Source organism: Penicillium soppii, assembly GCF_028829465.1.
Source record: "Penicillium soppii strain IBT 18220 chromosome Unknown utg000005l, whole genome shotgun sequence".
NCBI classification, from domain to species: Eukaryota; Fungi; Ascomycota; class Eurotiomycetes; order Eurotiales; family Aspergillaceae; genus Penicillium; species Penicillium soppii.
In genome coordinates this window covers 3899106-3925090 of record NW_026643235.1, presented here as the reverse complement: position 1 = coordinate 3925090, position 25985 = coordinate 3899106, and the positions used below count along the sequence as shown (strand labels likewise).

The 25985-nt window shown below is 48.7% G+C and overlaps 9 protein-coding genes across 9 annotated transcripts; 3 read left to right on the top strand and 6 right to left on the bottom strand.

Moving 5' to 3' along the window:
• Positions 1 to 275: 275 nt before the first annotated feature.
• Positions 276 to 2063, top strand: N7529_006954 (origin of replication complex subunit 5 family protein; the record flags this gene model as incomplete). The annotated part of the gene is made up of 3 exons (XM_057242481.1): positions 276 to 388; positions 505 to 865; positions 936 to 2063. 3 exons carry the CDS (start codon positions 276 to 278, stop codon positions 2061 to 2063), a joined length of 1602 nt encoding a protein of 533 aa, XP_057097840.1.
• Positions 1896 to 4421, bottom strand: N7529_006953 (uncharacterized protein; the record flags this gene model as incomplete). The annotated part of the gene is made up of 11 exons (XM_057242480.1): positions 1896 to 2046; positions 2390 to 2603; positions 2673 to 2805; positions 2869 to 3257; positions 3313 to 3404; positions 3453 to 3490; positions 3555 to 3642; positions 3691 to 3721; positions 3772 to 4054; positions 4105 to 4208; positions 4388 to 4421. The coding sequence occupies 11 exons, from the start codon at positions 4419 to 4421 to the stop codon at positions 1896 to 1898; spliced, it is 1557 nt and encodes a 518-aa protein (XP_057097839.1).
• Positions 4422 to 5713: 1292 nt separating this feature from the next.
• On the top strand, positions 5714 to 9192 carry N7529_006952 (plasma-membrane proton-efflux P-type ATPase; the record flags this gene model as incomplete). The annotated part of the gene is made up of 4 exons (XM_057242479.1): positions 5714 to 6610; positions 6692 to 6922; positions 6983 to 9086; positions 9146 to 9192. The coding sequence occupies 4 exons, from the start codon at positions 5714 to 5716 to the stop codon at positions 9190 to 9192; spliced, it is 3279 nt and encodes a 1092-aa protein (XP_057097838.1).
• A 1161-nt stretch (positions 9193 to 10353) lies between these two features.
• Positions 10354 to 12199, bottom strand: N7529_006951 (T6SS phospholipase effector Tle1-like catalytic domain-containing protein; the record flags this gene model as incomplete). The annotated part of the gene is made up of 2 exons (XM_057242478.1): positions 10354 to 11438; positions 11491 to 12199. The coding sequence occupies 2 exons, from the start codon at positions 12197 to 12199 to the stop codon at positions 10354 to 10356; spliced, it is 1794 nt and encodes a 597-aa protein (XP_057097837.1).
• Positions 12200 to 12762: 563 nt separating this feature from the next.
• N7529_006950 (uncharacterized protein) lies at positions 12763 to 13825 on the bottom strand (the record flags this gene model as incomplete). Its single annotated transcript, XM_057242477.1, has 2 exons — positions 12763 to 13217; positions 13285 to 13825. 2 exons carry the CDS (start codon positions 13823 to 13825, stop codon positions 12763 to 12765), a joined length of 996 nt encoding a protein of 331 aa, XP_057097836.1.
• A 3052-nt stretch (positions 13826 to 16877) lies between these two features.
• Positions 16878 to 18266, bottom strand: N7529_006949 (MCT family MFS transporter; the record flags this gene model as incomplete). Its single annotated transcript, XM_057242476.1, has 3 exons — positions 16878 to 17840; positions 17892 to 18033; positions 18085 to 18266. The coding sequence occupies 3 exons, from the start codon at positions 18264 to 18266 to the stop codon at positions 16878 to 16880; spliced, it is 1287 nt and encodes a 428-aa protein (XP_057097835.1).
• A 1974-nt stretch (positions 18267 to 20240) lies between these two features.
• Positions 20241 to 20527, top strand: N7529_006948 (uncharacterized protein; the record flags this gene model as incomplete). Its single annotated transcript, XM_057242475.1, has 2 exons — positions 20241 to 20306; positions 20354 to 20527. The coding sequence occupies 2 exons, from the start codon at positions 20241 to 20243 to the stop codon at positions 20525 to 20527; spliced, it is 240 nt and encodes a 79-aa protein (XP_057097834.1).
• Positions 20528 to 20588: 61 nt separating this feature from the next.
• On the bottom strand, positions 20589 to 20975 carry N7529_006947 (Zn(II)2Cys6 transcription factor domain-containing protein; the record flags this gene model as incomplete). The annotated part of the gene is made up of 1 exon (XM_057242474.1): positions 20589 to 20975. One exon carries the CDS (start codon positions 20973 to 20975, stop codon positions 20589 to 20591), a length of 387 nt encoding a protein of 128 aa, XP_057097833.1.
• A 678-nt stretch (positions 20976 to 21653) lies between these two features.
• Positions 21654 to 25882, bottom strand: N7529_006946 (EF hand domain protein; the record flags this gene model as incomplete). The annotated part of the gene is made up of 6 exons (XM_057242473.1): positions 21654 to 21683; positions 21733 to 25052; positions 25117 to 25302; positions 25360 to 25483; positions 25549 to 25802; positions 25870 to 25882. The coding sequence occupies 6 exons, from the start codon at positions 25880 to 25882 to the stop codon at positions 21654 to 21656; spliced, it is 3927 nt and encodes a 1308-aa protein (XP_057097832.1).
• Between the last annotated feature and the right edge of the window lie 103 nt (positions 25883 to 25985).

The window sequence follows — 25985 nt, the reverse complement described above, 5'->3', positions numbered from 1 at the left end:
TTGGAATGGTGGCCATGGTCTATGAATCTGGTTTTCGTTCGATGCATGTTCCATGCACACACTTTCGGCATGTATTTTAGCAATGGAAGGCGAATTCGGTTTCCACAATTTCTTTTACTTCTTCAGCAAACCTAGCTATCCAAATGAATCCAGTAGATCCAGTAATTCCACCATTTTCAATGTTTTGTTAGAATTTATGCAATTTCGTCGCCAAATCTGCAACGCGACGCGTGGTCACGTGCATAAGGAGTCCGTCCGCCCTTCGGAGCTTCAAGATGCCGCAACTTCTCTTTGATACAGATTTGGCCTACAAAGTCAGAAAGAAAAAGTCGAACTCCCATGCTACCAACGCAGGTAGCGAGCTCGCTGAGCGCCCAATGGCCCTGTCGTGAGGTCCAAACGCGGCAGTTAGCCAGCCTTCTCAGTGTTAGTTCAATAGTGATGGCGGAATCACCATAGAGATTAACTGATCCAATTTATTTCATAACAGCCTCACACCCCTAGTCCATCTGCACTAGTTATCAGCGGTATCTCAGCGACTTGCAAATCGACCATTCTCCGCGCTGTCCTGTCCACCCTCGAAGTACAACATGCATTTGTCCGCAGCTCGGAATGTATCACAGGGCGACATCTCCTGACGAAAATTTTGTGGAATACTCTTGAGGCAGTGGGTCAGAAGGAAGAATGGGAGAAAGCTGGGAAAGGACGATGTGAACATGTCAGTGGATTGGCTGTTCTCCTTGAGGAGTGTCTCGGTACATGGTCTTCAAATGCCCGCAAATTTGTCTTGGTATTGGACGAGATTGATAGACAGAGGGAGGCACCACCTACGCTGTTATCGGCACTGGCACGACTAGGCGAGATTGTGAGTTGGTTTTGGATTTCCCTGGCTTTGAATGGCTGATCAGAAATATTGCGACTAACATTATTTATAGATCCCGTCTATTTGTGTCGTTATGGTTCTCAGCTCGACACCTCGCCCATTGTTCCTCCAAAGTGCGGGTGTTCCGCATATTAACTTCCCTCCATATACGCGCAGAGAAGCGATTGAAATTATTCTCAATTCGAATGCGCCGGCTGTGGAGGGTTTGTCCGATGAAACTATCGCGAAAATATACCCGTACTTCGTTTCTACAGTTTACGACTCGCTGGTTGGACCAACAGCAGGGTCTATTCCGAGCTTCCGCTCAATAGTCGAGAGACTATGGCCGCGGTTTGTTGCGCCCGTTGTGAACGGCGAGGCAGCACCGAGCGAAACCAGCGAATGGGATTTCTCACGGTTGCTGGTTAAGAACAGGTCGATCTTCCGACACCAAGGCGAGTCTGCACTGGTGCACCGTATTGTCTCTGACGAGGCAACTGCCAGCACGCCAAGCGCCCCATTGGCGAAATCAAGCATGCCCTCTGCTCTCCCTTCTTTACCTTATTTCTCAACCTTGATTCTCACATCTGCATACCTGGCCTCGCACACGCCGCAACGGCTGGATACGATTTTCTTCTCGAAGTTCTCTTCGTCTTCTCTCTCAGCGCGTAACAAGCGAGCCCACCACCGTCGCCGTCTGAAGGTGCTTTCACAAGCTCAGGCCGAAGAACGACAAGCTGCGAATGATGGCCCTTCAACCTCCAGGCGAGGCAAGGGAAAGCGAACTAAAACTCGCATCACGAAGTCTACTCTTTCTTCCGCCTTTGCAACTTCCTCGGCTACCACTTCCGCTGTCGGAGGTGGCGCTGGAATCACTGGTCCTTCTACTATTCTCACAGCCCGCTCGTTCCCCTTGGAACGTCTTTTGGCTATCTACCATGCTATCGATCCAAATCCACCTGCAACTGCGGTGAGGGTTGCAGCTGTCGCAGATCGAATCTATGCTGAGTTAGCGACATTGCGCCGGTTGCGCCTAGTCGTTCCTGCTGCTAGCCATAATGGTATGGCGAGTAGCAGTGGGAATACCAGTGCTGACGCGGGAGATAAGTGGTGCGTTAACGTTTCTGGAGACTGGGTCGGTGAGCTGGCGAAGGGGATTGGAGTCGAGGTTGGCGAGTGGTTGGCTGGTGGTTTGGATTAAGGGTTTCATGTAAAATCTAGCTTTGCATTTGTACTCGGGCGTCATTTGGTCTTTCGCATTGCATCTTGGGTTTCTGATTAGGAGATCAATTATACCCAGGTTTACTATTTCACAATTACTCTATGTAGTGGGGGATGATTGACTTGGTCTTATTCATTGGAGGGCCCAAGAAATGGCGCCCTCATGTTATGCCAGTGAAATATATGAAAAATACCTGAGACGCTCACTTCCACAAATGACGGCTCTTAAAAAATCCCCCTCCCCCGGAGTCAGGGAACACACCCACCCCCGTTCCTTCGCGTGAGCATAAGCTCAGAGGGACCTACCAGGTCCACTCCTCAACCCGCAGATCCGCACCAAACAGCAGGCTGGGGGCACGGGGACCACGCCACTCCGGAAGGTCGCACCCCCTGTCGAAGGTGACCGATAGGGGCGAGCTGGAGTGGAAGTTCCGCCGTGGGAGTACTCCCCCAGCCCGCCGTCCGGTGCGGAGCGAGTATGTGTCCAGCACATCATCCTGCACCTGCTCGCTCTGGTTGACTAATCAAAGTGAATGTGAATTGATATTCAAGTAAAAGTGAAAATTGTTCATAGGCGGGTCGAACTTACGAGCTACCAGCAGACCGAGCTCGCTATTCAGGTCGAAGCGAGGGATGTCCATTCCGATGTATTGTGGGAAGGGCAGGTATGGCCGTGTGGCCTGCCCCTCGTCGGGCGCCCAGCGCAGGTCGTACATTTTCAACTATGATCGTGAGATAATATCCAAACTGAAACCAAACTAAATAATGGGAAAGAATGTACTTACCGAGTTTGGGCCAGCTGCAACTACGCGATAGTCATCGACCTTCTTCACCTCGAAGACAGGGCGGTCGTGTCGCAGCTTGAAGCTGCTGGTTTGGGTGCGAAGGTCGCAGACAACGACCGCCCTGCTTCGCATGCCGGCGACGATGGTGATTGGATTCAACCAGTCCACGGCGTTTGCCGAGGACCTGGTCTCTGTAGTGCTACCTGCTGGTGCGTTTCTATCGGAGAAAGCTACCTTCTCCATATGCCAAGTGTTTTGGGATGCGTCGATGATCTGGACGCCACGACTTGTACCGATGGCGAATCGAGCGTGGTTTGTTAGGGTGGGCTCAGCCGCTGAGGCCCAGAATGAGGTCCTTCGCTCATTTTTGCGGTAGGAGGGGTATGGGACTTTCCGTATTTGTTAGTTGGATCTTGGATGAATGGGTGAAAAGAGGAACCATACATCCTTGGAAGCTGCCATTTTCATCTGGGTCCATGAGCTTCGTGATAGATATGAAGGTATCGCCTAGTGGACTACCACTATTGAAGGTCGAGCTGAGTATGTTAGCATGTTTAATTTAAACGATTATGCATGGAACTCACAGAAGGTGGCGGGTGGGACTGAGAGTCAATGATGAGAGCTAATGGAGATGTTAGTTGTTTTCTTCCCTGATAGACAAGATGGGAGATGGGATGAAAGCTCACATCGTATGGTGCATCGATCAATTCTTTCTGGTCATGATGGCGATAAACCCATTTCCCGTCCGTCTCGGAGAAACGAGGGTAAGTGACTCTACTTGTTTTTAGCAATGTTGAGGTCAATGATGAAGAGCCTACTTACAATATGCTGGATTGTTGATTGTATGATAGGCCTGTCATCGATATTAGCCGTGTTGCAGAAGCGATATCCGAAATAACATACCAGCAACCAATATTCCAGTACGTGGGTCCCGCATGACTGATTTCACAGTGAAAGAATCATTTTCTGGTGCGCCCTGACCGATATGCGTGGAGTAGTCCATGTGCCAACTGTATTTCAGCATTCGGGCCTGGGTGAGGGCCTGAACATTGGACTGATAAGCTGCAGTAGAGTTGCGAGAATCTATCTCACGGTTGATTGTGATTGTGGGCATTTGCATTACGGAGGACCTCTTGATCAATTCAGTCTCGCAGCGTTTCTTCCACTTTTCCGCCTTGGTCAATTTCTGTGTTTGTTAGCGGATGGGAATTGGATATCGAAACGCATATAACTGACCTTCACTTTGGCGTTCTTTGCGTTAACGTGTTGCTGAGTGATGCTTGCACCTGGCAGTGCGTCATGGCCGGCCTCGATCTTGAAGTACTTCTTCTTGACCGGGTCTGGTATGGTCAGTGTCAGTCCTCGTAGACAAGGAGTGGGTAAATGCGTGAGTCGATGGCGATCGCTGCATGTATAGAGAAGTATACAGGAGTCTGTTCAGACATGATACTAGACAGCGCAGGCATACAAGAATCATCTAATGGGGTAATGTGGGATGGAATTGGAAGGTTAGACTCACCGTAGTAATATCCTGGAAGCTGGGGAGCAGACATGATTGCGGATGAAGGGTGAACGAAGAGGAAAATCGGACGAGAAGTATGGTGATGATGACGGCAATCTCACGATAAAAACGATGGTAAGGAAGAAGATTGATAAGGCCAAAAGAATGATGAAGATGGAGAGCACAATCGCACGGGAAATCTGAAAAAAGAGGATGAAGAAGATGAAGAAGATCAACAAGACTAAAAAGATGGAGAAATAGAGACTTGGGAATGGAGCGTTCAAGCTATTTGCGATAATTGAGAAATTTGTACTTGCAAGCTCCGCGTAAACGCAACGCCGCATAAAACAATAAAACAACACAACTCCCGAGAATTGATCAAAGTATCATGCAATGTAAATGCAGAATACCTCGATCTCCCCGAATCACTGCATGAATTGAATGCAAATATCAACGGATGGCCTTCCAGTGACGTGAGGATATTATGTAAGACATTTCTGCCTCAGGAATCAGGCGGAACATTTGATATCCGGCCCTAATTCGACCAGATCTATATCCTTGGATCTGATCTAATCTTGATTTGCGTATTCAATTAGCCCAGTTGCAATATTTTCATGCTCAGTTTTATGGATTGCATCTTTTGATTCAATCCAAAAGCGTGAAGCCCATTTATGTAGCCTGAACAATTATCTCATAGACCTGCAAGCTCCCAGTCAATGAAGGATTGGGCGAATGAGCCGCCCGAAGTATGAGCCGCACGAAACGTGAGTCGTAGCTATTTTTATGCGTGATTGGTCGCTTCTCCTGCGACTTATAGATTGGAGCCGCTTGACTGGCCGATCCAAATGCCCATTGAAAGCGAGTCGTAGTGACCAATCAGCCTATTCACGGTACAATGATCAATTGCAGAGGTGTATCTCGTGACCAGGAACAGAAGAAAGGACTGAACTGGCAGGAGCTTGTTGAGCACGTGCTTAGCGAGGTCTGGTTGAGGGTCGTTCCTTCGACTTGAATTGCCTCGCCTTTCCCAATTCTCCCCACAACAACAACAACCATCTGCGTGGCACTTTGTCATTGCTTTCATCTCATCTCATCTTTTGGTGCAACAAGACAAATAATTTTTATTAGGTGAGCCACTGCTTGTAGTCTGTATGCAAGTTTTGTTTGTCGGAATGCACAGTATCATTCATCCAAATGAGGGCTTCTGTGCACCTTTCTTCCAATTTGATTGCATGATCATATCAACTGCTGGAACAACTCATAGTTCATCTTTGAACTCGCCTTGAGTGTCATTTCTAGACAAATTGCTAATTCTCCCCCAGCGTTGACTGCAAGATTTCCATCATGCCGAGACCCGAGGTCGATGCGAATGACCCTCGCAACAGGCCCCTCGGAAGCAACTCTCCCGATGGGCCTCCTCTTCTGCATAGAATTGAGGAGTCTGCTAGGCCACGAGTATCCGATGGCGTCAAGTGGAGAGACATTAACTGGTCGTCTGACTTGCTTCGCAGCCACCCGTTTCGTTCCAGTATGCCTCCCAGTCCTCGCTCCAAGGAGGGCCAGGAAGACGAGCAGAACAAAAAAGCGGAGTCAGCTGGTGATCGTGTGAATACCGAAGAGCTTGCAAATTTTGAGAGCAATCTTTCGGCCCCCTCTCCTGACCAAGAGAGACGAGGCCATTTGCGCCCTTTAACGGAGAACTCATCCTCGGTCGATGCCTCTCACTTCGAGTCACCCAATCGGGAGAAGTATTGGGGCAAGCGATTTGCTAGACGAATCAAGGAGGCAAAAATTTCAAAGACCCCAGAGGACATGGGCCTTGGTATCGATGGGATTGAGGTAAAAGTCAGCTTCAGCCCGATGTTCCATAGTTCAGTATGCCCGGACAGCGAGAAACTTGCCACTGACCATTGTTTCAAGGACACCTCCGCTACTACTGAGCCTTTGCATCCAATAATCTCCCCCCAAGAAGAGACCAAGGAGTCATTGGACAACCTCATTAATGAGTTGGTCGCCGAGGATGGCAATAATCCCGATGTGCCGCTGCTGACATTGACCTCCGACAAAGGCGATAAATACGACCATACCCTTCTCCAAACCGCAATCAACCGGGGTCTGACTGATGAACAGGTGGCTGATCGCCGCAAGACTCATGGCTGGAACCGCTTTACCCAGGATAAGGTTAACCACTGGATCAAGTTTTTGATGTTCTTTATGGGCCCTATCCAATGGGTCATGGAGGTAAGAAGAACAAAAGAAGATTGCATCACTCTAGTGTGGGCAAAAAAGAACACATGCTAACATGATCCTTCAATATTCCAGTGTACAATCGTGCTTGCTGGGGGCCTCCAAGACTGGATTGACTTCGGCATCATTTGCGCTTTACTCCTGCTGAATGCCTTGGTTGGGTTTGGACAGGAGTACCATGCCGGTAACATTGTTGCGAGCCTCAAGAAGACACTTGCTCTCCGTGCTATTGTCGTTCGTAACGGTTCAATTGTGGAGATCAGTGCTGAAGAAGTTGTAATTGGTGATATAATTCATCTGGAAGACGTGAGTGGTTGCTTATTTGCTATTTGAATCATGAAACCTAATGTTGGCTTTACTTCTCAGGGCTCCATCATTCCGGCGGATGGCAAGATGGTATGCGACGATTTGGTCATCCAGGTTGATCAGTCTGGCATAACTGGAGAATCGCTTGCTGTTGATAAACACAAAGGGGATCCTTGCTTTGCCTCCTCGGCTGTCAAGCGTGGCTCCGGACTCATGGTCGCCACTGCTATTGGTGATAAAACTTTCGTTGGTACTGCTGCAGCCCTTGTCAACAAGGCTGAGCAATGCATTGGACATTTCACTCGAGTGCTGAACGGAATGGCTCGTGCACTTCTGTATTTGGTGATTTTCACACTTCTAGCTGTTTGGATTGCTAGCTACTATCGCTCTGATCCCATTGTCGAGATCCTGGAATTCACCCTGGCAATTACTATGATTGGAGTACCCGTTGGACTTCCTGTCGTTGTCACCACAACCATGGCTGTTGGTGCGGCCTATTTGGCGAAGCGAAAGGCCATTGTGCAAAAGCTTTCGGCGATCGAGTCCTTGGCAGGGGTAGAGATCCTTTGCTCGGACAAAACAGGAACACTGACGCGTAACGTTCTGACTCTGGGAGATCCATATCTTGTTCCTGGCATGACCGCGGATGATCTCGTATTAACTGCATGCCTCGCGGCCAACCGGAAGAAGGGCGGAATCGATGCCATTGACAAAGTATTCTTGAAGGCTCTGCGTTATTACCCGGACATCAAAGACCTGATTGCATCATACAAGACTGTTGATTTCAAGCCATTCGATCCGGTGTCAAAGAAAGTCACCGCACTTGTGGAGGCCGCCAATGGTGATCAGATGATTTGCATCAAAGGTGCTCCCAAGACCGTTCTCAAGACGGTTCAGGAAGAAGGCGACATCAGTGAATTCTTTGTGACTGAGTACAAGGCAAAGGTTACCGAATTTGCCAACCGAGGATTCAGATCCCTGGGAGTTGCCCGCAAGCGTGCTGGTCAAAATTGGGAAATCTTGGGAATCATTCCATGCTCGGACCCACCGCGTCATGACACTGCTCAGACAATCGCTGAAGCTAAAGAGCTGGGACTGTGTATCAAGATGCTCACTGGGGATGCAGTTGGTATTGCCCGAGAGACGGCTGCCAAGCTGTGCCTTGGAACCAACATCTATAATGCTGAACGTCTTGGTCTCACTGGTGCCGGTTCAATGTCTGGGTCGGAAGTTGCTGACTTTGTCGAGGCTGCGGACGGGTTTGCGGAGGTTTTCCCCGAGCACAAGTACTCTGTTGTCGAGATCTTACAGAACCGCGGTTATCTGGTTGCCATGACTGGTGACGGCGTCAATGATGCTGCTTCATTGAAGAAGGCTGATACTGGAATTGCAGTCGAGGGTGCATCGGATGCGGCTCGTTCTGCCGCTGATATTGTATTCCTAGAGCCCGGTTTGTCTGCCATCATTGATGCGATCAAGACGTCCCGTGAGATCTTCCACCGGATGTACTCGTACGTGGTCTATCGAATTGCCCTCTCAATCCACTTGGAGTTGTTTTTCGCGATTAAGATCTTCATTGAGAATGAGATCATGGATCTTCGCTTAGTTGTTCTGTTTGCCATCTTTGCCGACATTGCAACTTTGGCGATTGCCTATGACAATGCTTCTTATTCGCAGCTGCCCGTTAAATGGAATACTCCGCGTCTTTGGGGAGAATCAATCGTACTGGGATTTATTCTGGCCGTGGGAAGCTGGGTGACGTATGGTACGATGCTTCTTGATCGTGAAGGAGGTATCATTGAAGGTCGCGGCTCGCGTGATGAAGTGATGTTCTTGGAGATCGCACTGACTCAGAGCTGGTTGATCCTGGTCACTCGGGCGGCTGGTACTGGCTCACAGTCTCTGTGGAAGAGCCCGCCATCTCTGGCTCTGCTGGGCGCGATTGGATCTGTGGATTTGACTGCAACACTAATGGGTCACTTCGGTGTTTTCGGCGATGCGACATCCGGGCTGACTATTGTACGCGTCTGGGTTATGGCTCTGGGTGCCATCTGTGTCACTGCCATGGCATTCATTCTGATGCACAACTCAGCTGCCTTTGATAGCCTCACTCATTGCAGAATGCCTCGACGAAAGACTAAAGAGCGTTCAAAGGAAGACTTTGGTAAGTAGAAAGAACCTCAGGTTTCTCACTTGATGAAAGGGATGACTAATTGGCTGTAGGCCTCGACTTGCAGCGCACTGCCAATGATCACGAAGTGAACAGCTAAATTTCTGCAGTGTCTCTGAAGAAGCTGTCTTGAGTGAAGAAAGATAAGCTTTGAAATGGGAATATGGTGATATGCTTCTTATTGATGTATGTTAATGAGATGATTGCAGGGAGGATTTCGGATGGTGAGGAGACTGATGTTTGCTCTTAATCCTTTCAGGTGCTGATAATTAGCTTAAGGTCACGTTCTTTATTCTTACTCTGAGACCATTAATTTGTGTCAAACCAGAAGGTTATCTTCAAACACTTCTTCTCAGTATTATATTTCATTCGTTGCTTTTGATACCTTCCAGTTCTAATTACTCGATGTTACTCGATGTGCTGATTTCTTGAAGACTATTGATGTCTCTCAAAATTGAGAATTCGAGGCTGAATGTGTTTGTCATTGAGAGGTTGCCGTGACGATTCGACTTGCGATTTAAAGTGATGAGACAAACGTTGCGCGGACCCGCTTTATAGATCGACCAATGACGGTGGCCTCGGCCTCGGCGACTCACTCACTCATCACGAGTCATTGCTCAGGTGCGACTCATCAAAGGGCGACATAAGCTTTAAAAATCTCGAAAGGTTTTCAATTACAAAGACAGCAAGCCTCACGGGCAAAACAACTATTCAGGAAAGAACCCTTTTGAATGGCGGGTAAACACTAACCAAACCAGAAAGCCCTAACTTCAGGTTGTTACATAGATTTGATTTTTTGTTTCATGAGCAGTGAGAAGCACCCTCGCGGATCCTAAAATCATTGGGAAATTCATATAATACAGTTCACCATTTATAAACAGGCTTGCCTAGGTGTCACTTTGACAGATGTGCGTGCAGGGCAAGGAGGGGATCTATGGCAACTCAGGGGCAGAGCTTGCCAGCTGGCTCACACCTGGCAAGACCTGTTCAGGTAAGTTTTGATGGAAATTGAAGTCATATCAGAGATTGCTTAAATAACTGCCGGGTGCATATAAGAACAAGGTCTGTTGAATGAAACTATGTATGTGGTTTGCATGCTGGTGTTAGGGCTACCAAGCCGCAATATTTTATATTTGACTGTTATGCTTATAAGTCTTACACCGCGAGTCCGAAAGGCTGCCCAGGCGAGACAAAAAGATAGATAAAATGTGACTTCATTATAATATTTATGTAAATACATATCCTACCCTTGCTGCAAACCCTAGATCGTACTGGGCACAGCTCGTTCCCACCAACCCAGTCTAGACCGAGGCGTCTTGATATCCCTCCCCAAATCCGCATCCAAAGCATCTACATAATCATAAGCTCCATTTCCCTCAATAGCGAGCCTCTCATAAGAGTTGACATCAGCTGACATCTCCCATTCAGGCAGGACCTCATAGTCAGCCGCCCCGGGGTATCTAAAGCGATACTCATATCCCTGTCCCTTCTTTCGTCGCTCGTAGTTATCCCCAACCAACCAGATCGGGCGATACCTCTTGCTCTTTTCATGATCCTTTGTCTTCTCAACCCTATACCCAACAACAGGGTGAACCCGCTCACACGTCTCGCCCAACCTCTGACCATTCTCGAAAGCGTATCGGCCCGGCGTGCGCGGCCGAGATCCATTAGCCACATAAACAATCCCAAAGTTATCCGGTAGATCGCCCAGACCCCATGTATAGATGCGCTCGTCCATGTACGCGGGCTTATCGCCCGGAGTGAGAGGATGCAGGATCGAAGAGGTGATCCATTGACCGTTTCGCTGGAGCCATGCGCCCCACGATTCCTTCTTCTGTTGTTCGACGCGCTGGTTATACCAATGCAGGGCATTGTTTATCTTAGCGAATCTCGTCCGGCGCGCGAGCTGATCTTTCTGTAGGATGTCGTCGTTGAGAGAGACGAAACCCTTGATTTGATCCAACATCCAGGCGAAGACAATGTTGGACATTTCTTCCATGTTTCCCTTGTTTTCCATTGTCAGTGTTGAACCACCGCCGATGTTGATGTGCACGCCTGGAAACCAGACTTGGAGGAGCTTTGAGCGGTCTTTCTGGCTGTCTTCCATGTTGAGGAGGGTTCGCGCGGCCTGATTTTTGGCTTTGCTCACGCGCTGGAGATCCTCTAGGGATGGGCGCTTGGTAGCTAGAAGATCAAGCCAAGCTTGAAATGTGCTTCTTTGCAGATCTTGCTGCTTTGAGAGAGTCTCTTGTGAGACTTTTGTTACGGTAGGGACGTAGAAGAGAGTCGGAGTAAATGCTGCACGATGCTCATCGAGAGCTAGTGCCTGGAAAGCATTCTTGATATCTATGATCGGGTTAGTAAAGTGCCAAGAGATTGAAGAATTGTAAATCCATACTTGGAGAAAGTCCAACGTTATGCCACTCAGGTTTGTCAGTCCTAGTAAGCCATTTTGGAACCTCATACCCAAAGATTTCGGGAAATCCCAGCGCCCCAACAGTCTCAAAGACACCAACAACCTCAACCTGCCTCGACTCAGGTGTCCTAGCCCACGGCCCTCTCCCAACTCTCTCCCAAACAACGTTCTCCCCGCGCCTCTCCACAGGCTGCGGGTCAGCAGGCTTCCCATCACACCAGTCGAACCAAGCCTCACTCCCATAAAATCTCTCCCCAGTAAGCGCCGGATGACTTTCCTTATACAGTTTCCAAATCTCGGGAAAATCTTGGATATCAGCCTTCGAACAAATCCCCAGATCAGAGATCAGACCGGCGATCGCACGGGCAGTATAAGCGCCGCGAGAGAAGCCAAAGCACATAATCTGGTCACCGGGGTTCCAGTTCAAGACACAAAAATTGTAGGCTTCGATGACGTTGCCTTCTAGGTCTTTGCTGACGGGGACTTCGCCGTTAGAGTTTGTTCCGACGCCGGAATCGTACCAGACGATCTGCTGCCAGGTTGTTGAGGCGGTGGTGCCGACGCTGTTGATTGCGCGGCAAAGACGGGTTACATTTGAGGGGATGCTTGCTTCGCCTGACACGGCGGATTGCCCGCTTCCATCACAGCAGATTATTAGGCGTTTGCGGGATGGTGGGGGGTCGGTGCTCATTTTGATGGATTGGGGTGCAAGCGGTTCATTGTTGCAGGGGGATTGTGATTTTATTTATGTTGGGGTTTTTGAACAGGATTGCATGGCTCAGCTGAGTGCTATCTTGCTTGCCACTGGCATCGCTTGAAATGGCTGGTTTTGGTTTTTGGAGCGCTCGGGAATCGTAGCCCTTTTGGTCGACTTGGCGATTCATTTTTTGGGGATTCGATTCTAGCAGTTGTATTAGCGAAAGAGGCCATGGACTAACTGTGAGGCAAATCAGAACAATCGGAAATATTTTAAATAATATGCACATTGAAGCTTGCAAGAAGGATCGTGAACCGAACACACAGTAAATGCATAGCTCGGGGAACCCCGTGTGGCGTCGGGAACATAAGCCCAGAAATGCGACCTCTCTTTTCGCTAAATTTGAGAAAGGATTGGAGACTCGTAAAGATGAGCTCAGCTGAAATGGATTCTAAAAATAAATAAACAAAATAAGTGAAGAATAATTCTCGATGTACAACAAACTAACAATATGTTGTACATTATGCAAGGCTAAATCAAATGCATCAAATATACCATCACCGTGAAATGACCGAAATGATAGGAGCCCCTGAGTCAACAGTGAAAAGACTGGGGTTAATATCATCCCCATTATGCTGTTTTCTCCTCTCAGCCTCGTCCGCCAAATACTTGCTCATCTCGACACCTTCTTTGTCCTCCACATCGCCCTCTTCCTCTTTCATAAACTGCTGTTGACGGCGGTACATCCGCCAAAATACAAGGCTTCCGTGTATTTGCGCTGCAGAGAACGCAATGTGTAAAAGTGGAGTTACCACCTTGAACGCCAGGCGCCATCGGTCCCACAGACTGCCAAACAGCCACATTGTCACGATGGTCTCGCACAGGGTGCCCGTTGCAGTCGTGAAGCAAGATAGAAGAAAGACCCGACTGAGGAAGCGATGGCGGTCGGGAAAGACGCGGTAGAGGATGATAGCGACATGAGGAAAGAATTCAGAGATGATGTCGAAGGCGCCTAGCAAACTGGTCAGTTTTTCTGGTCTTCAATCAAGAACCAACAGCGATTTCCAGGGCAAACTTACCCCACACAGTACAGAGAATAAACTCAATGTAAGCGTCCGGCTCACGGACTTCTCTCAAACTGATCGCAATAGCCGACTGGCCAATGAGGATCGTCCCGATATGGTGCAAAACGGCAACAGGCGAAAGTTTCGAGCGATAGATGAGTTCAAAGATGTACATTCCAATCAACATCTGCGCAACAACGACAAGCATATCGCCCAGTGTGACTGATGAGCCCTGTACGAAAGGCGTCTGGAATCTTCCTCTCCCGAAAGTGACGCTGATGAACGGGTATGCGGCGACGATCAAGATGACAATTTTGGTGACACCGGCGATATGGTGATTGATGAACCCTCGACGATTCAGCTCGTTCATGTCTGTATATGTTGATCCATAGATGCGACGAATGAGGAAGCCCTCGAGGACATAGAAACGAATGAGAAAGAAGACAACGAGGGTGACGGAGATGATGAGGGCCGAAAAGGGTGCCAAGATTGAGATAGGGCCTAGTTCCTTTGAGCTGAGGGCTATTGAGTGCGTGTGTCGAGGAAGAATATTCATGATGGAGGATGAAAATGGAATCGAAATCAATAACCAGATGCAGGTGGGACAGAAAGGACAGAAAGGAAATGGAAGGACTGTGAGACCCCGGTATGTGGCATGAAAGCCTTTTGAATCTGTATTAACGAAAGTGAGAAGATGAGAGATTAGGAGATGTGAGCCGCAGCAAAGTTGGGGGTGGTGTAACTATTTGAGCTCCGAGTGCAGCATCGCCACGAGTTACAGTACCCCGGGTTACATTACTGTGCCGTATATAGGGGTCAAACGGGTCGAACAGGCATATTATCCCATTTGCCACTATATCACGGAACACGAGTTTTTTCAAGAAACAGTTCTGGGGTACTAAGCCCCACGTTAGGAAAGTACGCTAGAAACAAATTGCCTCGTATCATAAAGCCCACACAAAGTTACACTGGCATGACTAGGCTCCAGGGCTGTTCTTTTGTCTTACATTACTAGTCTCACCACGTAGGCAAAAAAGCACTAAACAGGTCACTAACCAAGCATCCTGAAAGAAGAAAACCAGTGCGTTAGAACAAGATAGGTAAAAGCGATCAGAGAAGAAAAATAGAAGAAAAATGGAAGAAAAAAAAGGAGAGGAGATTAACTCGGCCAAGCTTTGCTGCGCACGGGAACCGAAGCTTAACTAGTGGGGATCCCGCCAATTGATTGGTTGCCTTGTCTCAGGGACCCTGTCTCAGGCAACAGAATTGAAATATTGCGCTGCCTGAGCCCTACGTTGTATGTATACCGAATCAAGTATACTGTGCGTTACACATGGTAGATTGGTTCCATCCATAGGTGCAAATTATTAAGCCAAATAGAACTATTGAAACTAGGTTGCCTAGAACTGGACCCTGAACCTTGGACAAAGTCAATTACTATATTTATCGTCGGCTAAAATGACACATGCGAAAGTTTCCATAGCCCATGCGGCTTATTATACTGTCGTTCATTAGGCGTTCCTTGAGTGATACAATAGTGGTTTTTGGGGTCTTGGGTATATTGGATGTGCTCGTTCCGCACGGATGACCCTTGAATAGCTGTGGAAATATATTAGTTTTGTGTGACGAGACGACATAAACAAACACGTAGGTATACGGTCCATCTCCTGAATTCCACCATTAATACATATCTTCCGAGCGAGACGATGACACAATATCACACTCCAGTGTCGCTAGTTTTTTCTCAGCCAATCTCGACATAGCTTTGACAGACCACGGTATATACCTTTAGTTTGGCTCGTGCACTCATAGACAAGACACATTATCACAGCAAATGCCATGAGGCTTAAATTGACTGGCTATGTTTAAACCGAGGCATCAATAAAAATACGGAACGGATCTCGGTATTAGCCTCGTATAGTATTACGATTAACCCCCTTAGTGAAAAATAATTTCTTTTCTACTCCTACCAGATCATGTGGATGCTTATAGTTTTAAGGTGATAAAGCTAAAGCTTGGTATACTTTAAAAGGCATTTCTCTTAGACAAAATCTTCACCAACGTTGATGGCTCGATATCATGCTCCGTCGCATATTACCCAAGTTCACTTTGCGGCGCAGTTGAAACTACGAATCTTGTCATTCCAATCAAGAGGAACTGAATTCTCATAACTAGGGAAGTGAACTTGAAGCTCCTGTCCGTGGCAAGTTTCTGCCTATTTTCATCAACACGATTAGCAAGAGACCTGGCATTTCAGAAACAGCGATTGACTCAGGGGCACATACGAGTACAGAGTACACCAGTTTCTGCGCTCAGATCCTGCAGCAGAAGCGCTTCAGTCTCCAGATGGAAAGCGATCAGTGATGGTAGCTTCTATGATTTCAACATACAAGGAATGACCTGGATAGAGAAATGATTTCGTAAAAGATCGCTTACTAACAGAGGCGAAGCTCACAGGCTTTATATATCCATGACCTCTCCCAGACAATGTAGGAGTGGTGGTGTTCTCCGATCTGACCGTCAATGCCAAGAATCTAGAGGTGGCCGTCACTTCACGACGTAGTAGTATAATCATGTTTCTTATGCATATGATGCAGTGAGATCACTGCCACGTAGTGACTCCTATACGATATCTGATGAAATATCTTGATAGTTAAAGTATTATATGGTTGGCCTTAGCCGGAACTTAGCGTTTGACTGGCGCCAAGCCGGGCTTCTCTGACAGTGAAGGTTAAGAACAGCCTTCGTATTGATGATTGCCCACTGCAGGATGCATTGCATTGCCCCGCGTGTCGAAGCTAACAACACAAGGCTAAATTCTTGATCCAGTATGAAGAATTGAATCAAGTGCATGGCGGATGCGGTCATCCCACCCGATTTGAAAATATTCTTCGCTCGGCGCCGAAACTCAGCAGCTCTTGTCATAACCTTTCGTCATCAACATGTAACATTGCCAACTGAACTGTGATCAAGGGGACAACAACTCCTACGGCACGGAGCCGAGAGCAGGCGCCCGGATTGTTGTCTATGATATCATGTATCTAACTTTTCAAATCAGCTTATCTTCGAGCTACGTAATTGAAAATATCAAATATGAATCCTCGGAGGCAGCGACGTCTTGGAAATTCAGCCGCAACGGATAATGACAGTTGAAAGCAAATATAGAGTGGACTAGCGGGATGCGGTCTATCTTTGATGCATTCAAAAGCCCGAGTGACACGTGTGGAATTCTTCCCGTTGTGCAATCAATGGTTGGTTATTATACGAGCTCTGCAGCTGCAGCTTACAAATGGACAAGGTTCAAATGGGTCGATGTTGTTGTACCTATGAAGTAAGCACTTTTTACTTCATGTCTACAGGGGATCTGCAGGAGCTTCATACTATTAAATTAAATCGCGCTATGTAACTAGTCAAATTAAAAGGATTGTGATATTGATATATATTGATATTATCATGAAATCGAGATGCAACATGCATTCAGTCATGAGAGGCCTTTCCATACATCAAAATAACAAAATGCTATTAGATTTTATCCTCTATGTTCTATTGTCCCATGTAGTCTTTCTTTCCCACAATTAAAGCGCTCGTAGCTCTTTATGCACCTTGGTTTATGCGACGATCTTCCCACCCGCAAGGCAAACGCGGGCCCCAAGAACAATGGCCGCACCAAGTAGACACACCACTCCTGCGAAAAGTATGGCAGGGTGATACGAACCATAAGTGCTGATCATAGCGCCAGTGATTGGCGTTCCGGTCAGACCGGAGAAGCTCAACACTCCCAACGCCATTCCCATGTAAGAACCGATCTCATTGGGCTTGCCCGCCGTCATGGCAATCGTGGCAGGGAAAAGGCCAATAACAGTCCCAGAAAAGAATCCAAACAATAGAGAGAAAGCAATCATTCCTCCAAGAGATGTAATCCTCAACCAGCAAAAGATAAGGATCCCACAAACTACCGATGCCCCAGTCAAGGTATTGAATCGCCCGACACGGTTCGCCAACGCGCCACCGAGCAATCTCCCAAACAAAGACCCGGCGTTGAGAATTGCAATCAAGTAAAAGGACATGTCAACACTAATTCTCACAGACTCCGCATAACCAGGAATATAAAAGAAAGGAACAAACATTGCCCAAAAGACAAGGAACAGTCCCGCGATCTGCAGATAGTATGCCGGGTGTTTCCACGCAGCCAGGAGGAACGGAGCACTGCCCTTGCGCTTCGGTGCATTTGAAGAAATAACTGCGCAGGAAATGATACTAAGTGCCAGCATCAGGAACCCAAGGACACGAACAGACCACCCGAACCCCAGAGTCGATTTGTTGAGCATGCGGTTCAGAGCAATTGGAAAGATCACGCCGGCGAGAGACGAACCACTGGAGGCAATTCCCATTGCGAGGGGTCGCTTTTGGAAAAAGTATTGGTTGACTGATGTTAAGGCAGGGGTGTATGTTAAGCCGTTTGTGACGCCGCCGAGGACGCCTTGTGCGAGAATGAACTGGTAATATGTTGTGCAGAGGCTTGTGAGCATGACAGATGCAATGAATAGCAGGGAGCATGGGATGAGAATAACCTGTTATACATGTTAATGGTGCTTTTTCGAGTGCTGGTTTGATCTACATACCCTTGGTCCGTAGCGATCCATCATTGGACCTGAGATCAGTCCGGCGGAGAACATGAAGAATACCTGGATTGATCCAATCCAAGCGATATTTGATTCACTCTGGTCGTTGAGGAGTGTGGCTTTGTAGTATGACTCGTAAATTCTATTGGGGTTAGTCATGACGCTTTATATCAATTGACTTTGCTCGACTTACCCGAAAGCATTGATGTATCCGAATGTGTTGAACATGATGCACCAGCAAGCCAGTACTGCAAGCCATGCTTGTGTTCCCCCTTCAGGGAAAGATGGCTTGGGTGGCTGAACCTTGTCATCTGGTGCTTTTTCCATATCGATTATTGAGACTGGCCGAGAACCGTTGCTGGAATGTTTGGACATGTTTGAATAGTTGATGGACAGTGTCATGTATCTTTGGATACTTAGAATTCGACATGAATGAAAGATCAGGTAAAAGGGAGCTATATAGTGATTAAATATTCGGTCAATTTGTATAGATGTTCTTGGCGTCTTCCGGGTTGTTCCCAAAAGGGCAATATGCTCAAAGTGGTAACTCCGAGCATGCTCGGATATACTTTGGTCTTCGTCAACCCGACTCGCCTTCTTACCTTTGTTCGGACTTGCGTTACTGAGGATAGGCTTCGTTTCAATTGTGAAATAAACCATGCTGTGATCTCATCAACCGAAGGCACCCTAACATACAGCAAAGGCGCGAGTTGTTGGACACCCAAAGTATTCTGATCTCCCACAGACGCTTGAAAGCACACTTCCACGCCAAGGCAGACTGGAAGAACATTTCTTTGATTATGTCGTCGGACTGGAGGTGAAATAGCTCCCTGATCTGTTCATTGGTGAGGATGCTAGCGTTTTTACGCGCTCATACGCTTCCCTCGTGTCAAACATGACAACCAACGTCAATTCGAATGGACTCCGAGTTCTTCGAGCGAATGGCTTTGACAACGTCCCAGAAGTTGCAATTCTCAGACGGGAAGGTCTTAAAAGTCATTGGAAGCCGACTTTCTGATTCTGACTTTGTCCATGGTTCCCCGCCGTCGCAAGTTGATTCTAACACGGCATCCGCCGGATCGAAGCCCTGACATTGTTCGCACTGATAATGAGGTGCATTGAAAATGTTGCAATAGAGCTCGATCGTAGGAGCGACCATCTAGAATTATATCTGGGTTCGATTCCAAGGCCTTCAAATACCTCAACTCATTCCCGCCAAGGCTGAAAATCACTCACGGCTCAGCGCGCATCTGGCGTCGATAGCCCGGTCGACAAAATCGGACGTGGTTTTATCAATTAGTCCTCACAGCCCAACTTTGTTGTTTTTTTTGCGGTCTTCCAATAGACCACGGTCGAGACCAGCAGAGATGATAGCAACCTTTAGGAATAATCCCTTCTTTTAAATCAACTTGTGAATCATCTCCACGATCTCCTGTACATGCTTATCACTACTATTCCCACCGACAAAGCTGATCTACACTTCGATGCCATGATAGACACATGCTATTTTAAATCGTCTGTAGGCCCCATCGTTAGTCCAGCCGCTATCAAAAAATACGGCTCTGGACTGAAATGGCTTGACTCTGTACTAGAAGTCATCCAATGGGTGGCTATAACCCAGCATAACGTTCAGCCTGAAAATTTTGAAGTCTGACATTCCAAACGACTTTGTACTTGTAGCTTTGCACCTTGTAAAAGAAATAATTCACACTATTAGCGAAAACAATAAACCGTCGATCTTTTATGCATATATAGATTCATACTCGAAGTAGAAGGTGCAAAGAAAACGGCAAATCAAATATGCCACACAGTGGGGTTCGGTATGATGCCGACGACACACTGTCCCCTCAAACCACCAACCCAACCCGGAACTTGTCCGCTTCGGGAACATGCCATACTATTCAAGGAAATATCTATAATTAGGTACGAGCATCGAGGCCCCATCAGCGGTGCGCTCTGTGTTAAAAGCCCTTTATAAAGAAATGCATCCTGTCTCACTTCCAACTCATCTCTAACAATGACGATTAGAATGACTGCTGTGCATCGTGATCCCAACAATGGGTGTCATCCACATAAATGTGTTGCCGAGGGAAGTGGCTTTTCTAAACGTCCCCGTTTCGAGGATCTACCTTCAAAGTCTGGTCACTCGAAAGGGTCAGCGTGGGGTCTTTGGGGTGCTGATGATGAGCGCGAGACTTTGACTCTTCTGACGGAAGATGTAGTATTTGCTGTTGGATCGGAGGTTTCGCTTGGGAAAGTCATTAGTTTGAAGCAAGTGGTTTGCATGGTATATCATGGCCCTACTAATAGTAATTAATCAGCTTGCCGCTGGATGTTCTTCTCAACCCGATGAACCCACAGAGAAAGAAGTGTTCTCACACTATCGTTGCAAAAGGCCATGCAAACGACGACGAGGTAAGTATATTTGTTATCATCTTAGAACACAGCTAAACAACTATCAGATCGACTTCAACACCCAAAGCTCAAGCCACTGGGACGGCCTCCGCCACTTCCCATACACGGAAGCCAAACTCTTCTACAACGGCACAAGGCAAGACGAGATCTCCGGCCCTCAAGCCAGCACAAAAACAGGCATCCAAAGATTGTCACCCAATCCATGTAAACAACCAATTTAACGAATCCAGATATCGCGAGAAGACCCATAGTCTCACTCGGCGTATTACTGGACTGGTATAGCTACGCGCGGGACGAAAAGCTTACATTTGCGGAGTTTGTGAATGGGCTAAATGTGTCTAGCGAAATCCTCGTTATAATATCTAGCGAAGCATCAAGCCGGAGATTGCCGAGCTCGCGTACAATGCCTGCAAGTTTCCGATCCCGATCTTCGTGATCCACACTCGCCAAATCCCGCACTTGAGACTCCAGTCTCTCCGCACGCAGCTTGAAATGCTGCACCTGCTGGACTAAGTGGGCATTGTATGTGGGGCTTTCCTTGTAGTTGCAAAATTCTTTTGCTTTGAGGCAATTCGCGCAGTGAGATTTCTTGCCGTCGCAGCGGATTTTGCGACGTCGGCACATTAGGCAGGCGAAGCCATACCGGCGTGGTGCTCCTTTTGTGCTCATGCTGCCATTTCCATGTGATGTTGAAAGACAAACAAGACACAAGGTCAAGGGTGGCTTGCGGGGTCATAGCTTAATCCGGGGTAAGGATTAGTCAGGGTGATAGGCGAATACTCGAAGGATTGTACATTTCTATGGTGATTGTGTTTACAATTAGTATTGTACTATCTTAGTAGTATTTGAATACTAGTTCATAGGGAAACTCATAGTGTGACTGTTATTTGATTTCAGTTACTAGTGCACACCCATGGACGCCTCGAACCGCCGTCGATCATAACCATATCGGTTCGACCCGATTTTGATCTTTACTAGATTGGCTCGTTGTCCGTGGTTGTCACAGGCATGTGACGTGGTAAAGATTTCTAGAATGTTACATGTTGAAGATGGTGAACTCGATTATGGATTATCATAAACTACAGACAAACAAGTCCAAAATCCTTGGGTCCGGCCCATCAGCAATAGGCGAGATCCGAAGAACTATGGCGTCGCAAGTGAAAAAAAACCAATGGAGACGATATACACAGCGCTGGATAAACGGAGGGAACGATCGATGCAAAGGAACTTGCTTATGTGGCCAATCACCAGGTCGGGCAGAGGTCCACGAGTTCCATGGAGTGAAAGGCAGAGGTCAAATCAAAGTATGTGGGAGATATGTGCAATGAGAAAGAAAGAGGGTCATGATCAAGTCTTCGAAGTCAAGTGGTCCGCAGCCTAGTTATTGATCAGTAAATGTCATTGTAGAATGGAAAGTAGAACTCACCTTGTCGAGGTTGTAGTCGTACTTCTCCAGGGCATCCAAAGACTCATCCCGGGTGAAGCCCATACCGGTCAACCGCTGCAGGATCAGATCATCTTCACCAGAATCGTTGTTCAGAGCCCATCCAGGCTGCTTAGAACGTTCGTCTGTTGACTCCTTGCCGGTGGCAGACTGGGCGTTATCGAGAGGCGCGAAAAGTGCATCCCACTCGTGGGCAGCTGGCTTTGACCCACCCTCGGCAGGCGAGGCGACTGGCTGAGTGGGGGCCTGCACGTTTTTGTCGAAGGAGAAGAACTCAGATGAGTTTCCTTGGCCAGTATTGGTGGCCGAAAGGGGCTGCTGAGTTTGGGACGGGGAGTCGAAAGAGAAATCAAAGTCGTTCGTGTTCTTGATGTCTTGACTTCCAGGCTCGTCGTCATCCTCATCATCTGCCTCAGCAGCGGGTGCAAGATTCATTCCGGCGAAAGCCGCTTCGAAGTCAGGTCCGCCGACCTTCGCTCCCCCAGCTGGGAGACCTGTTTCTGAGATAGAGTCCCGTTGAGTCTCATTGCTCACGACCGGGGCTCCGGTAGCATGCTCCACTGAATGAGGCGCGTCAGGAGCCACAGTGGGGTCAGCACGCTCAGGCAGCAAGCCATCAAATTGGGGAGGAAGATGGGTGTTATCCTCCTTGGCAGTGTCATATGCAGGAGGACTCTGCTGAGCGTCGGGAGAGGGGGGTTTGGCGTTGTTTCCCGGGACAGGGAAAGCAGCTAGCTGGGCAGCATCAATGGAATCAGGTTTAACGTCCTTAAGAGCGTTAGGCGCGGCAGGCGTGAAGTCATCATCAAAACCCAAAACATGCTCATCGTCCGAGCTGTCGTCATCTTCGGTGTCGTGGTGGAGCTCCTGGATTGGAGGGAACTCAGATGCACCAGCTGAAGCCGCGCCATTTGTCCTCTCGGCTCCGGATGTTTGCTTCATAGAAGCAAATGCTTCCTCAAAGTCGTTTCCTTGCTGAGATTCGGAACGCTTGTGCGCCTTACTACCAAACAACTCGTCAAAGCTCAAGTCTTTGTTTTCACCCTGGCCTTCGAGGTGGGTGGGAGAAGTGGCAGACTGGGCCTCATTTGTGGCTACTGCAGGGACCTCGGGGAACTTGGTCGAAGCGTCCAGTCCCTCCTCCTCAAATGGGGATCGGGCGGGGGTACCTTCAACTGTTGAGGTTGGCGCACGGCTGTAATCACTGGACTCTGCGATGGAGGCGGCGCCACCATAGTCACTGACGTCCTGGGTTGGAGTACCGAATCCGGAAGTGTCAGGACCACCGAATCGACTAGCTGGAGGCGAAACCATCGTTGACGAGGTCACTGACTGGGTGTCATTGAATTGAAGAAAATTGGGAGTCAGTTGTTGCGACTGGCTTGGCGCTGGGGGCTCAGACAAGGTCCCGGAAGGGAATGCACCAGGCAAAGGGCCAGGGGGCGGAGAGACCGATGGAGTCGGCGCAGCGGTATGAGGAGAACTGACTGCAACTTGGGGCGACTCAGAACGGAATGAGGTGGGTGGTGGTCCTGCGGCGGAGCCTGCGAAGGATTGTCCGAAAAGGCTGTCAAACGCCTTCTGTTGGTCATTTGCGACACCGGGCGACCGTGCCTGTTCACTTGAACTACCAGCTCGGCGGAAGAATGGGTTCGTGTTTTGGCTCGCAGTGGAAGCTGCAGGGCTTGTAACTTCTGGCACACTACCACTCGGGGTCTGCGAACCATCCTCGGAGTACTGTGGGGTCTCAGTTGCAAAGCCATCGATTTCTCCTTGGATCTTATCACGTTCGCCTTCAACTGTAGCCAGTTGCTTCTTGTTGATGGCAACCAGGCCCTTTTGCTGGCGCGCACCAGAGCGAGCCTTCTCCAATGCTGGCTTAAGTTGAGCAACCTCTGCATTGGCTTGCCGAATCTTCTCCTTCAAGCTAGCATTTTCTTGCTCATCAGCGGCCAGCGCAGTCGCAACCTGTGTATATTGGTTTTGCAAATCCTGGCGACTGCCCTCAAGCAAGGCATACTGCTGAGACAACTTCTCGGTTTCGGCTTTGGATGACTTGAGACGCTCCTCAAGTGCCTTGAACTTGGCGACCTCTTGTTCATACATGGACCGCGCCTGTGCAAGACGGGTCTCAAAGTCACGTTTTTGCTGCGAAGTTTGTGTAATGTTCTGTTCCGCAGAAGTTCGCTTCTCTTGTACAGTGTGCATCTCCTTGGCCAAAGAACCGATTTGATTTGACAGGTTCGCTAGCTCAGTGGTTTCCTGTGTCAGCTTGTTTGATTCTTCGGGATCATTGTCACCAAGAAGATCATCCGAGGGAGGTGGAGGTGAGCGTGCTGCTACCGGGGTTCCCGCGGAGGCACCAGTCATCTGAGGCTGCAAGCTCTGGCCAAAGGTGGATGATGGAACGAAAGGCTTGAAGATATTGGAGGCGGTTTGAGGAGATCCTCTGGAGGGCGAGGCTGGAATTTGCCATGCACTATTGGAACCTCCAGTAGATTGCGGCATCTGAGGCTGCGCAAATGGCGGCGCAGGAGAGTCCAGGCCGAACAGATCATCGGCAGCAGTCCTCACTGATGGAGCTGGCGCTGGGGGAGGGGCAGGGGCAGCCATTGGCGCAGGTGCCTGGCGGCGCATGCTGGGAGGAATGAGTGCAGGAGGCACGACCTGTGGGAGCGGCTCTTTTCCGCCGCGTTGCAATCTCACAAGGTACATAGCCACAGCGAACTCGTCCCGGCTGAGTTGACCGTCCGCGTCAATATCGGCAAGATCCCAAATTTGAGCGAGCGTTTCTTCGGGTAGCTGGGCCTTCATAAAGAAGCTAACAGCTTGATCTCCGGTGATGAAACCCAGCTTAGCCGTGTCAACTGTCTCGAAGATGCTGTCAAACTGAACCTTCTCTGGAGGGGTGATCAGCCAGTCACCCCCAGTAACCTGCGCAGAGAGGGATCCTCCAAACTGCTGGCGACTGGCTGGGTTCAGGGGACTCGTGGTTCTGTGGGGTCCTGTGAACTGCTTCGGGATGGTAGGGACGGGAGGCACCTCGGGGCGCGACCCGAAAGACGCACGTGCGGGTGCGGGTGCGGACCCCCGCCGAGCTGCTGCATCATACAGGCCGGGGGGAAGTGTCGCTGGAATTCCGCGCAAAGCACCAGATTTATAAGAAGTCAACAGATGCATAGCAATCGTAAACTCAGTGGCATCCAAAGCGCCGCGTTGCTTGGTGTCGGACAAAAACCAAATACGACCCAGAACCTCATTCGGAAGTCGGGCGCGTTCGAATATCTGCTTCGCAATTTCGCCTATACATCAAACAGCAATGTCAGAGACCCAGCGACTTTGGAAATATTTTTGGGGAGCACATACCCGAAATCATCCCATTGTGAACGTCTGACTTCTCAAACAACGAAACAAATTTGTTGGCATCATCGGCCTGGAGGGGAGGGACTCTGATGGGTCCACCGGGGCCAGGAGGAGGGCTCGCAGTTCCTGATTCTGGGATGTTTGCCGTCGTATCTACTACAATTCCGTCGAAACGAGGAATAGGGCCACCTATGAAGCAGATGCGGGATTAGTATTAGCTCTTTGAAAGAGAATAGTACCACTCACTTTGGAGAGCCAGCTCATCAGAGGGTGCGCGACCAGCTTGGGCATGTCCAATCAACCGTAGGACGATTCCGAAGCCAGATGGGGTCAGCAAACCCCTGTTCTCTTTGTCCGCAATTTGCCATATCTGCACCAAATTCCATTAGCCAAGTCCCTTTGATTGCGGTTCAGTACTCTTCCGGCATCACATACCAGACCGAGGGTATCAGGGGGGAGATGGGTCTTCTCAAAGAATGGAACGGCGATTTCACCAGTGATGACGCCGAGGTTGGTAGTATCCGCAGCCTGGAAAAGCTGGTAAAAGACGCGCTTTTCCTCCGGCGTGAGATTGAGGTTTGGGTGTCGCTGTGCTAATAGAGGATCATCCGTCAACTCCGTTTTTTGCGCATGGTGGACGGCTGTATAGGAAGGGGAGGGGGTAATGACGGAGGCCTGCGGGTCATCTCCTGAACTGCGCCGAACCTCCTGTGCCGTTCGATTGGGGTCTGATTGGATTTTCTTGATATCACTTACCGGTGTCAGCCATTGCTGTGTCCTAGGAGGAGCTTGACTCCCCTCCTTCCAATAACTTCACAATCGTTGGGTTCTTGGGGTTTAAGTGGGAGACACGGATGCCGTCAGCTTAATCT